The sequence below is a fragment of the Panthera onca genome, chromosome B1 (genome assembly GCF_046562875.1).
Source record: "Panthera onca isolate mPanOnc1 chromosome B1, mPanOnc1 haplotype 2, whole genome shotgun sequence".
Lineage (NCBI taxonomy): Eukaryota > Metazoa > Chordata > Mammalia > Carnivora > Felidae > Panthera > Panthera onca.
Genome location: NC_138342.1, coordinates 103,843,180 through 103,856,885, shown reverse-complemented (window position 1 = coordinate 103,856,885; position 13,706 = coordinate 103,843,180). Strand labels below are relative to the sequence as shown.

At 34.2% G+C, this 13,706-nt stretch overlaps 2 protein-coding genes across 5 annotated transcripts in view; both read right to left on the bottom strand.

Moving 5' to 3' along the window:
- Positions 1-13,706, bottom strand: part of FGF2 (fibroblast growth factor 2) — a 309,364-nt gene that overhangs the window by 128,133 nt on the left and 167,525 nt on the right. The gene's annotated exons all lie outside the window — the stretch shown is intronic.
- Positions 1-13,706, bottom strand: part of AFG2A (AAA ATPase AFG2A) — a 368,869-nt gene that overhangs the window by 288,057 nt on the left and 67,106 nt on the right. For all 4 annotated transcript variants that reach the window (XR_009616188.3, XM_060654237.3, XM_060654243.3 and 1 more), the window contains exon 11: positions 8,686-8,895. Coding sequence is in view for 3 of the 4 variants with exons in the window: in XM_060654237.3 (XP_060510220.1) it covers positions 8,686-8,895 (210 nt within the window). In the remaining variant the exon portion in view is untranslated. The remainder of the gene's footprint in view (positions 1-8,685; positions 8,896-13,706) is intronic.

Sequence of the window (13,706 nt, the reverse complement as noted above, 5' to 3'; positions counted from 1 at the left end):
GATATGTATTATCCCCCAATGCTCACAGGAGTCCTCTGAGGTAAATACTCTTATTAGTAGAACTCTACAGAAAAAAATATATAAAGTTTAAGTAATCTGCACAGTTACACAGCTTAATAAACAGCAGAACTGGTGTAGAAGTCTCTTAACAATTACACCTGACAATTAGAGAAAATGCCCTAAAAGTTTAGCAACCAACAAGAACAAAGGATAAGCCACAGATTGGAATATAAGCATTGTGAGAACTACTCAGAATGTTGATAGTGGAAGGGCTTTAAGAGTCATTTAGTCTAACTTACTTCACTGAAAACCAGAGGAAAACAAAGCACAAAGAAGGATATGTCAAAAGTCCTAGAAAAAGTTAAATGGAAGAAATGATAATAAAAATGCAGGATTTTGGTTCCCAGACCATTCTTTCTAAAAACTATAATGTCCTCTATTTTCTCCAAGCCCTTTTATTTTTTTAAATGTTTATTTATTTATTTTTGAGAGAGAGAGAGAGAGATCACAAGTGGGGGACAAAGAGAGAGAGAGGGAGACACAGAATCTGAAGCAGGCTCCAGGTTCCAAACTATCAGCTCAAGAGCCCAAGAAGAGGAAGGAAGAGAAGAAAACACCCCCTCCAGTTCCAAAGAAGCCAGCTAAATCCAAGCTGGCAGTGAGCCACGACAAGACCTCCGATGTCAGGGACAAGCAGTGTCAGGAGGCCCGCAAGAGACTCCTGGCAAGCCAAGCGGGCAGCTTCCGTGTGGCAGAACTCAGCCACAGAGAGTGCAGACAGCATCAAGATTTATGTCCCTGAAGCCCAGACCTGACTCTGAGACCAGGAACCGGGAACCAAATAATTTTAAGTCATTAAAAACAACAACAACAACAACAACACACACACACACACACACACACACACACACACACACACACACAAACTAACCACGAACCGTGAAATCATGACCTGAGCTGAAGTCAGATGTTCAACCGACTGAGCCACCCAGGTGCCCCTACAAGCCCTTTTAAAAATAAAACATTTTTAAAAAAGGAAACATGCCCTTAAGATTTTACATAGTACCAGCAATTCAGATTCAGAGGTATCTGTATGAGCAGAACAAGCAGCAAGTGCAAAGTGTTAATTCTCAATAAATAGCTGCTAACATGGGTTATTTGAAAATAAGAATTTTATTGATATCCATTATAAACAAGAGAACATTTACATCAACATATAAGGGTTAGAGATGTATAGCATGGTCAATGAGTCCCACATTTGCTCATAAGTTTTTTTGTAACTCTTTAAAATACATAATACATAAATGCATAGAATAGATAGGGTTGATGGGACTAGATACGGTAATTTCTTTTTCAATTTTACTTACCAAATAGCTGTGCTTTGTTAGTGCTGCCACATTTCACCTGCCTAGACAATTTGCTTCGCTCACAAGGGTGATCAAGAAAAACTACCAAAAATAAAAAAGTACCATAAATAGTCTTATTTTGGAGTAGTGTTATTTTTCATGTTTCCATGATTAAGATTTCAAGTGCTCAAGTTTACTAAACAAATATAACATAAATACATGTAAAGATATTTGTCCAGCTATGCTATTAATCCAGTGAAAACTAAATCTGACTTATCTTTTACTGTTTCATGATTTTATACCATATCAAGTCACAAACTCAAATATAATATTTATACTTCATGCTCTTGCAATTTTGCCCCTTTAATCAGTACTGGGTTTTTTACAGTCTTCCCAAGGGCTTTTTAAATGTGTCTGACACTTGCCTGTTGCTTTTGGCTATTACAATTCAAACCAAGCTTTTATAAGTTCTAAAATGTCTAGGGAAGGCAAGTTAACCTAAGTGTTAACTATGGTTAAATGTTATGGAATATGCTCATAAAAACCCAAACTCACATGAGATAGAATTACATATATGTAATAAGAGTAAAGGATCTTGAAAATTAATAAAAAGTACAGCATCAGCACATACAGAAGGCCATTTCGGGAAAGCACTTCAAAGGGTTTGAAAACAGGCATCAAGTACTAGGCAAGAAATGCCTTGGGCAAGTAAAAACCCTAAAAAGGGAGAGGGGCTAGCAGACAAGGGAACAGAATTCAAGCTGTTCCTCTCAAAAAAATATAACACAAACCTTCCCCACAATTTATTCATTCAGGAAACAAAAATGACACATTTCAGAATTTACACAGCGGCACCATGCTGACTACAATTCAGCTGGCTATAAAGTGTGAATGTATATACATGCCCACAAAAACCCTTTATATGACTGTTGACCACTCTAGTCATTCTCCATCTCCTTTACTAAACACAGAATTGCAAACACTGGCTCTCACCTTGCATGCTTCCATCTCTGGAAATGACCTTTCTCTTGAGTTACACACCCATATTTACAAAGGCCTTTTGGACATATGTGCCATATTGTTCTAACGGCATTTCAAAGTCCACATGGCTAAATCCCAGTCTGGTATCTGCTCTCCCACCTCTAATCTGCTTCTCTTCCTCATTGCTAACTTTTTGAAGCTAGGATATTTCCATCTGTTAGTCACTTAAAGTAAAAATTTTAATCACCTTTGACTTCTCTCTTTCTTTCTCTTTTCTCACATATGATTAATCATCAAGATTCTAAATATTACCCATTTCATTATATCACATGTTTAGTCAAATGTCACTTTCACTAAATTATGAGTTGACAGACAGCAAAGAGCCCATCTACTGCATCTTTGTTTACATCTGTACATGTACAGAAACACAGAACACAGAACACACAGAATTATAATCATCTGAATTATACCACTTAATAATCTGAATTACACAACTATGTGTGTAAAACATTTACAAATAATTTTTAAAATACTATAGACACAAAATTATAATATTTCAACTTCAATTAAATTTCATTCAAAAGAGAATTAAAAGGAGGAAAACATGACTAATTTCTCTCAGCCGCAATCCATGAATAAAAAATTAAACCAACCCAATAATAAAATTTTCTATTATGAAGTAAACTTCTTAGAAGTCTGAGAGTATTCTTCTCTTTTTTAAATCTAAGTCTTCTTAGATTCAAAATGCTAAAAGTTTTGTTATTTTAGTTCATATTATTGTAATTTTTTGCTTTTAGCCAAATGTTATACAATATTTTCGCATCAAGACATCTTTTACATAGCGGTTTTATTGACTGATATAAGCCCAAAATTTATTAAGATTCAGTTTAACATATGATGCTTCAACTTTAACATCTCAGCTTAGTGTACAAATAATGCCATAATTAAGTAAATCCAATCTAACTTCTACATAATTTTGCGATACTGACAATAGCACATTATTCTATTTGTCCTAACAGTTGATTACTATTAGTCACTCCCTAATAGCCATTCAAACAGTGATAAAATTAAGTATATATCTTTATTTAATAATGATGCAAATAACTGCCAATTTAAGCATATGGGGCATATAAGAACACTACTTGGAGAAAAGCTGAAGGAATTATTAAAGTTAAAAAAAAAAAAAACCTAAAGGAAATTAAATAGAATCTCAAAAGGTATCAGAATCTAGATGAGCCCAAATAAACCTACAGAAGGAGAATAAAGAGTTAGGGTCCACAAAAGGCATGAATCTGGACATGGCTCCTGGTGAGACTCTAAATTAGAAGCTATATCTAAGGTGAAAGAAAAAATAACCCAAACACTCAAAGAAAGTATTCTTTATAATGTTGGGGTGTGGGTCTGGGGCCAGAACCAACATACTCCTTTATAGGCTTCAACTGAGAAATGCAGTGAAATAGGCAAGCTCAGGGAAGTCCCAAACCCAGATTCCCCAGCCAATTTCCTCTCAGGGCTTTATTTTCCCAGGAACTTTCCATTATCACTATGAACAGGGGGATGACGAATAGGAAAGAAGGTCTCCCCCAAAGCCCTTACCCTAGGACCTGGCAACCTCCCCCATGATTTTTCTCCTTCCATATATTCCACTCTTTCTGTATAATGCAGTACATAGAACTATAAGCCAGTCTTTTTAACTTCAGTTATATTCATTAAATGTCTGTAATGTGTCTGTGATTCTGACCATAAAACTCTTTATTTAATTAATAGACCTTTTCTGGTAAAGTTTAGGATTTACAGAACAATTAAGATAGTACTGAGTTCCTATATACACCACCCCATAATCCCCCACTGCACACTTAGTTTCCCCTATTATTAATATCATATAATAGTACAGTACATTTGTTATAACCAGTTAATAATAATATATCAATAATAGTTCACAAAAGTCCATAGTTTATTCAGATTTCCTTAGTTTTTATCTAATGTCCTGTTTCTGCTCTAGGATCTCATCCAGAAAACCACCATAACATTATATTTAGCTATCATGTCTCCTTGGGCTCCTCTTTGCTGTGAGTTTCCCAGACTTTCCTTACTTTTGATGGCCTTGACAGTTTCAGGAGTACTGATCAGATATTTTATAGAACATCTTTCAATTTGGTTTTGACTGTTTTTCTCAGACACAGATTATGAGTGTTTGGGAGAAAGACCACAGAAATAAAGTGCCATTCTTGTCACACTATCAACATGACTAATCACCTGGCTGAGGTAGCATTTGTCAGGGGTCTCCACTATTAAGTAGCTCTTCCCTACCCCCTTTCTATATTGAACCCTTTAATATAGAAGTCATAAGTATCTATAGTCCACACATAAGGAATTGAGTTGTTATGCCCTCCAAAGTTTCTTCACTTACTTCTTAATATCCTAATCCTCTCAAAGAGCCTATACAGATAAAACAAACAAAACTGAGACCAAGAGAACTTATTTAAGGCTACAGAACTAAAAAGTGCAAGGTTAGGAATCAAACAAAACTGAGTCCTAGCTTAGTGCTCTTTTCATTATAATACAATTTCAAGAGCACAAATTATATAGTAATATGTCAATTTCAAACTCATTATTCAACCACTAGTCTCCTTCCATATACTTCTTTTATTTTTTCTTTTTCTAAGCATGCTCCATGCCTAATGTGGGGCTCAAACTCACGATCCTAAAATTAAGAGTCACATGCTCTATCAACTTCTATTTTATTCATCAGGTTCCTGTTTCCCTGGCAGTGATTACTCTTTCTTATTAATTTAACTAACTTCTACTCTAAAGCCATGTTATTTTTCTCAGTTTTCTTTGTCCTGCAGAAACAAATTTTTTTGAACTATGTCCCAGAAACATCTTTACACTTCTATGAACCTACCCTATAGAAACTGCCTGAACTACCTTTGCCAGTAACATGATGTAATTAATGAAAAAAGCACTAGACACTAAATTTAAAAAAAAAAAAAAAGTAAAATGGAAGGCTGTATAATATAGTGGGTCAGAGCTTAGACTCTGCAGTCAGAAAGTCCTCTGATCAAATTTCAGTACCATCACTACAACTCTGACCTTGGAAAAGGCATTTCACTTTCTTAAACATTATTATACTTATTTGTAATCCTAGAAACTAATCTTAAAGCATTCAGTATGCAAAAGAGGTGTATCTATGCAGTCTTCCACACAGTATCTGCAAAAGAGAAACTCTATGATTTCTAAACCAGCCCACATAATTTAAAAGTAAAAGCTGAAAGATAAACTTGGAACTTACCAACCTGATTATTTTGTACCTTTGATAATAGAATAGTAGGGGATCAAGTTACATAAAAAATAGTTAAGTACTTTGAATTGTGCATGCTTTAAATAAAATACAGAGTGTCCTGAAAATGAGATGTGTTTTGTACAATTCCTCCCTGAGACAAGTATCAGAAGAAAATTTCCCCAAAAAAGTCAAGCCTACACTAAGCTCATTATATTCTTATACTCACCAATAACAGCTAATAAAGGACTTGCTGAAAATCCCTGTCAGAGGCCTAACCACCCTTCTTCCAGGATCAGTAACAGTTCTTCATAAACTAAAGCAGCCCAACTACACAAGGGCAATTAATCTATTATAGCACTCCAGACAAAACCAAAAGAGAAGCAGAGAGGAAATTTCAACTGGAAAATATTTTGATATAATTGACCCAGATGACAAACTAAACTTAAGCACATGTCAAGTGCTACAGTCTACACAAGAACACATACAGATGCCAAAGGATATTAAGAGTTCACACCAGCCAAGGTGAAGTCTCAACTATGAGTAGAGTTTACATCTTGAATCACTGTTTAGAAAAGATACACAGGGGAAGCTAAAGGGTTCTTTCATAAACTCAGAGAAAGAAATGTTTAAAGTCTTTAAAATCTTTATTTTGGGAATTAAAGGTAATTACAATTATAAAAAAAATGTTAGGGAGTTTCTCCTTCAATATATGTAAGATACCCATATTTTCCAATTGGCTAGAAAATTTCATTGTCTATCTACATTTTTCTGATCATTTTCAAAATGTGTAAGACTTGTTATTCCAAAAGCTGAAATTTAATTTTGACACTTAGATCCCTTGGAAAAAAAAAATATATGTTGTGACCAAAAGCCAACTTTCTTCATAGAAAAGTGAAACTAGAAAGAATAGAATATAAATTCCCAACTTCTTTGACTTCATTTCTGCATACATAAGCTATATGATATAGGTACTTTAAACTCTTCTCACAAGCAATAATCAGACCAAGTTGAAAAGACCAATGAAAATGCCAAGAAAAACAAGTAATTTTTTCATGTGCCCAACTTTTTCTTTTGGAAACTTTTAATAAACATGTAGGAAAACTTAAAAAATAGTAAAATGAACATTCATTGTTCATTAAATATATTCCCCACCCAGATTCAAAAACTGAATAATACTGCCAAATTATACTAAATTGTATATTGAATAAAAATCCATGGTAGGGGCGCTTAGGTGGCTCAGTTGAGTGTCTGACTCTTGATTTTGGCTCAGGTCATGATCTCTGTGCTGGGCATAGAGCCTGCTTAGAATTTTCTCTCTCCCTCTCCCTCTGCCCCTCCCCCACTCATGCACACACTTCCTCACACACACAAGAAAAGTTAAATAAAAATTAGTAAGTAGGATATATAATTATATCTAAGCAAGTATGAACTCAGTTGAATAAGAAAATTTCTTAACATCACTTATCATTTGTGTGTGTGACCTGAAAGAAAAATGAACATGAGTTTAATGAAAAAACTCAAATAAGTTAACATATTCATGGTTATTTTACATGAACAGTGTCCAAGATAAACCTTTCAAAGAATCTTTTTATCATTTTCTCACAATGAAAAAAAGGTAAAAGTAAAACTGTCTAAAGTCATGAAAGTTTTCATACTTAAAAACAGTAATAAATGTATTTCTAAGTAATTCTACGATAGGCCAGAGAGCAGTCCTGGTAACATCTGGAAAAGTTATCTTAGATCACATGAGATATTAGTTTGTAGGAAAATACATGTGCTCCTTTTTGAGATTCAAGTGTAAATAACTGTGAGTGAAGGCCTCATCAAATAAGTTTCAGATATCCAGTAGACATAAAAAATTCAAAGATTACGAATATACAGTTGTGGAATACACAACAAGGTAGGCACAGAAAAATGGAGATGACAGTAAAACAAGTAGGAAATGCCAGTAAAATGGCCATGTTCATTACCATGAGATAAGAGGACCGGGACCAAAGAGAAATCAAGAGGTCTCTGAAATTTCAAAATCACTCATTATTCCAACATTTAAACCTGCAAACTTTAAAACTTGTGTGATAGTTGTGATTCAGTATCACTGATGAGAGTGAAAATTGTTCCCTCCCCATATCTTCAGTATCCAATATCTTCCACAAAAAGACAATCAAAACTATGCAAATAGTAGTGATTGTACACACACTGATTCTTAAAAAGCAAAGAACCTAAACATATCTAAACATTTCCAAAAAAATTTTAAGTAAAAAACTGACTCTATTCTGAAATAAATTCTATGCTCTGAAACTGCCAAGGAGTTTAATGTTCTAAGATAGGAAACATATTTTGTTATGAAAAAAAATCCCTGGTACTATCAAAACGGAGCCTTTTATCAGGTGCTTCTTACGAAATGAATTTGATATTTAACAGACTGAAGTACATACTTTTGTGATAAAGTTCATTCTACTAAAGAATTTTAGGTTTTATGTATGTATATTTCCTAACTGGATATATGATATTACATAAAAGTTAATAACAAAATTATATCCGGCCCTAAAGTAAATGTAAAACTACATGTCAAGTAAGATTATCTATCCCAAGTAATAGCGTAGAGCAATGAACAGATAATGTATGTGTGTATTTCAGAAAATAAACATTGTACAATTATTCCCAGACTGGAAAAGCATTTTTAAGGAATTTAGTTTTACCATTTAAAGTATCTGAATTCTTTGAAAATACTATATTTATAATTAAGTCCTGGTTAAGCAAAAGAGATTAATGCAATTAAAAAATGTAGAACTTAAACAAGACTGGTTTCTATTACACATAGATATAAGAGATACTGATAATAACAAAACTAAAGTTGTCTTCTATTGTCCACCATGTTTTGCTGATTACATGCACTAATTTAGTTAGAGCTCATCTCCCTGTATTATATTACCATCAACTTCAAAAACAAAACAAAACAAAAAAATCAACTATTCCTTAAGATGTCTTTTCATATTTTTCTAAGGACAAGAATCAGAGGATTGGTGTTAGTGGGGCTGGAAAAGAAAGTAGCAATCTAAAAATTTAACACCTTACCTTTATAGCTAGGAAATTCAGGCCACTCTCATTGGCTAAAGCCTTTGCAATCATTGTTTTAGAGCATCCAGGTGGCCCATACAGAAGAACTCCTTTAGGTGGTTGAATACCCATTCGAATGAAAGACTCTGGATGTTTCAAAGGCCATTCCACAGCCTGTTTCAATTTTAGTTTGATATTTTCCAGTCCTCCTATATCTGACCAGGATACCTGCAAAACAGAGCATTTTCTAAATGTAAGTTCTGTGAAGACAAAGGACCAAATAAATAAATAAATAAATAAATCAAGCAATAAAAAGTGCAAGAAGAGGAATATAATCATTTAAGAATCTAGAAAGAAGATCCTTTAAAAATTCTATCAAGAAGTAAATCAGAGTACATAAAATGAGCTGCATATTATAAAAGTACTAAAGAAAAAATGTTTCTGCTTGTATACATAATTATTTAAATGACTGAACATACTGTTAAATCTATCTTCTATTTAAATGACTTTAAAAATTAGGTTTGGGGCACCTGGGTGGCTCAGTCTATTAAGCGTCTGACTCTTAGTTTCAGCTCAGGTCATGATCAGGTCACTCAGGTTTGTGAGTTCAAGCCCTGCATCAGGCTCTCTGCTGTCAACCCAGAGCCCGCTTTGGATCCTCTGTCCCCCTCTCTCTTTGCCCCTCCCCTGCTTACACTCTCTCTGTTTCTCTCTGAATAAACTTAAAAAAAAAAAAAGCAAAAAACAAACAAATAAACAAACCAAACCAAAAACTCTGCTAGCTTCTGGAACCTCCTATAAAAAAAAAAAAATTAGGTTTCATCTGACTGAAAATGGTTTGAATTAGTGACCCAAGGTCTCATCTATATATCTTTTTAGCAAATTTATTTGCTTTATTTATTACTTCCAAAAATATTTCTGAAGGTCCTTTAGGAACATAAGGTTTTTTTCTGTCTTTGATTCATGAATGAAGTATCTTCAAAGTTTTGTTCCTTTTTCTCAACAAAGAAACACCCTCCCCAAAATAAGACAATTCTTTACATATTATTTACTTAATAAATACCCATTAAGAACCACATATCAGATAATATACACAGGAAATAGAAGAATAAGACATGAATACAAACTTTAAAGAACTTAAAAACTACTAGTAATGTGTACATAAATAACCATGGTACAATGGAAGGGATGCTAAGCACAGTAACAAAGAGAAAAAGCTTTTGGGAGTTCCCAGGAAAAAAAAGATTACTTCCAGCTGGAAGGCACATCTGAAAGCCAACGTCTAAAGCACAGATGTAATCTGGAAATATGAAAACAGGGAAATGGTCAGGTAGAAGCCAAAAATTATGAAAGGCTCAGATGACAATAAGAAGGAATAAGAGAAAAATGACTTGAGAGAGAAAAATAAAAAATGGAAAGTTAGTTGAAACTATATAGTGGGGGACACTGAAGACTAGATGATGGAGTTCAAGAACCTCTTTCCTCATAACAAGAAGTCTTCGAAGATTTTAACCTGAAAAGTGATATGGTCTAATCTGTGCTTCAGGAAGACTTCTCTGACAAGATTCATGTAGAGAGAAGATAGAATGCAGGGAGATCAATTAAGGACCTATCCTAAACATTCTTAACAACAACAAAAAAACAATTTTAAACTAGGATAGCCACATGCAGAGGATAAAGACACACCAGAGTGATACTGAAGTTCCACAGCTGATGATGTTGAAGGTAGAGTAAAAAAGAGGGATAATTTAATGCTAAAGATTTCAAGATGAGTTAACAGAATACAAATGAAAAATAATTTTTAGGAGGGAAAATATATGATAGATTTTTATTTCTAGATATTATAAAGAGTTGAGACACAGGACAGGCCATTCAAGAGCCAAAAAGGGAACAGATGGAATGAAAGCATCTCAAATGGAGCTCTGGAAAGAGGTTAGGACTAGAATTTTAGATTTCAGAGAGATGTACATAAAAACAATAGAAACCATGAGATCAATTAAAATTGCCAATCATGAGGAGATGTGTGTGAAAGGCAGATTGCTCGGCATCACCTACATTTATGAGGCAAGAGGAAAAGAAACAAGAAAAAGTCAGAAGATGAATCCAAAAAAAAGGTTTTGTTTGTTAATATCAGAAAAGGTTACTTTTTCTTAATGAACTTGCATGGATCTGGGAGAAAGGGGACTTTGTTTTTGTTAATGATTTTTGCCCACAGAACTAGGAGAATCCTATATTATCCACCACAATCCTGAGGTCAGATTTAATTATTCTTTTCTAAATTTCTTTCTTGGGATTTATCTTACAAAGTAAGATTACTGGATTAAAAGGCATGAACATTTTTAGGTCTCTTGATGCATAACATCAGTTTGCTATCTCAACCACTTTATCCATTTTAGTGGCATAAGGGATACATGTATAAGTTTCTCTGAAGCATTATCAACCTTTGGTTTTATTTTGCATTTTTTTTTCTGATTTCACCAATTAATAAAATTAAAATTAAACTTGAGATCAATGCACATAAGCTTACGGCCCTAAAAACATCCAGCTATCATCAGGGGTCAAAGTGACTGTTTACAACAGAAAGTGACTGTTATTGTTAAAACCAGGCCTGCCTAGGAAAAAGTGCAGCAGAGTTATCACACCCTGAGGGGTAGAAATAAACATGGGAAGAGAGTTTTAAGGAAGGTAGTCAACAACTATCAAAAACTAAATAGGTCAGAAAGTAGAAAGTATTAAAGAAGCAGTGGTCGGTAGATTTAGCAACAAGTTTACTAAATTGAGTGGTTTATTTAGATCAGTAGTTTTTGTTTTTATGCCCTTTAGCAGTGGAATATACATAACATACAACACAAATACACATATGCATGCACATATAGACAGTATGTATATGTTATATATGATGCACAAAAGCTATATTTATAATAACTACCAGAAATGTAAAAGTCAGAGAAGCAACTCCTTAATCTAGTAAAAACTAAAATGACAGTGTATTATGATCCTATGTGATGCCCATTCAAATTGTTACTATGCATTTATTATAACTATACAATGAGAAGAGCTCACTGTGAACATGTTCCATGAGATGTTTACTTGTCTTAGGGCATGTTTGAGTTTATACTTAGAATAATGTAGCATTATAACAGAATAACTTAAGCTAATTTAAGTAAGTACAAATATACAGATTAAAAATTTTCTTAAAGATTAATGCAGAACTTTATCTTTCCTAACCAACGACATTAAAAAAAATGCCTGTAAATGCCTAGGGAGGACATTTTTCTCAAATTTGTATTAAACTAAATAACCTGGCAATGCAACCTGATAACCTTCAGTATGATAAAATTTGGTTTTCAGTACATTTGTGTGTTTAGTTTTTAATCAGTCTTTTAAAGAGTCTTGAAAAGAGTTTTTTAAAAACTTAATATCAGATATTAAGTACTTCCATGAACCACGCATGGAAATAACCAATATAAACACAAAGAAATCCATGCAGTAAAAGATGATCTCTTTAGTTAAGGACCAAGGATACTAGCAAACAGTGCCAGCTGGACCAGGAGTTGGAGAGGGCTTGTTCCTCAAGAGAAATTAAGGTGCTTTTACTGGAAAACTGAGTATTCCTTGGCATGGAAGAGGCCAAAACAGTGATGCCACTGCACAGACCTAGCCGACCATACTGAGGAGTTGGTCCATTGCCCTGAGGCTGTAAGAAGCAGAAGAAAAGTTAAACAATCCTGTCCCTTACCTCCCTCCTGGAATAGAGCTCTGGCATCATCAGCTGTCCTTTCTCTAATCCTGCCTTGATTGTATTCTTCACTATATTCTTTCTTCAGCCTACAAATATTTCGTTTCTTCCTATCCTTCAAAACAACTTGGATATTGTTTCTACCTAATGTTCTATCACCTTCTTTTTCACCAGTAAACTTTCTGAAAGATAATATGCCTCTACCCTACTGCATTTATATTTCCTACTTTGTATTTTAGTTAAGCATTTATCTTGCCAAGCAGCGGTAGGAAAAGAGGGTAAAAGGATAAAGATAAAAAGTTAAGACTGGTGGGAAAACAGGAAGTTGAGGGAGTTACATCAGAAGGTCTGTAGCCTCTCAGGAAAACATGAGGCAAGGTCATCTACAGAAATATCAATTAATCTAACAAATACTGACCAAATGGCTATGTCACAATATGCTCGTTGCTGGGGACAAAATAGTTCCTGTCCATACAGAGTCTCTGACCTGATGGAATACTTTTCAAGGGGCGTATTTCCATAATTAGGCAATTACTATACAGTATATTACATGCTATAGTCACAGACTTTAAATGAATGCCCAAAAAAAAAAAAAAAAACCTTTTAGAAGTGCTATATGAGGTGGGATCTGATGAACACACTGGAGCTAGGCAGCTGAACCAGCTGAAAATAGCAGTAGATGCCATGGGAGGAGAGAGAGAAAAAAAAGCATCATTACATCGCAGGAACTAAAAGTAATTCAGTATGGCCAGAATTTAGAGATCCAGGAAAGGAGTAGAAACAAAGGTCAGCAACATAGGAAGCTATCAGACCTTGAAGACTTACAAGGCATCAAGAAGTTTAAACTTTATCCTGAGAGATATGGAGAACAAGTTAATCAGGAAAATGACATGATCAGATTTCTGGAGGACAACTGTGGTTACAAGTGCATGTGTGCACTTGGAGGGGGTAGGGTAGAGGAGGGGCTTCTACAGTAATTCAGATAAAAGATGGTGATTATCTGCACTAAGGTAGTAGCAGTGGGGCTATACAGAGGGGAAAAAAGATTAAAGCTTTATTAAACCATAGTAAACTATATTAAGGCAAATCAAAGCATCTTGAAAAATAATTAGATTTGGAGAGGGGTGGTAAAAAAGAAAATGGAATCAAGGGTAACATCCATGATTGAAACTTGAGCAAATGAGTAACTGAAAGTTCTACTGAAAGAGAAAAAGGAACATGTTTGGAAATTAAGGAATTAGTTTCCAATTATTATACTGTGGTTGGAATTTATAAGTGAAATAAATTCAATAAACTAAGA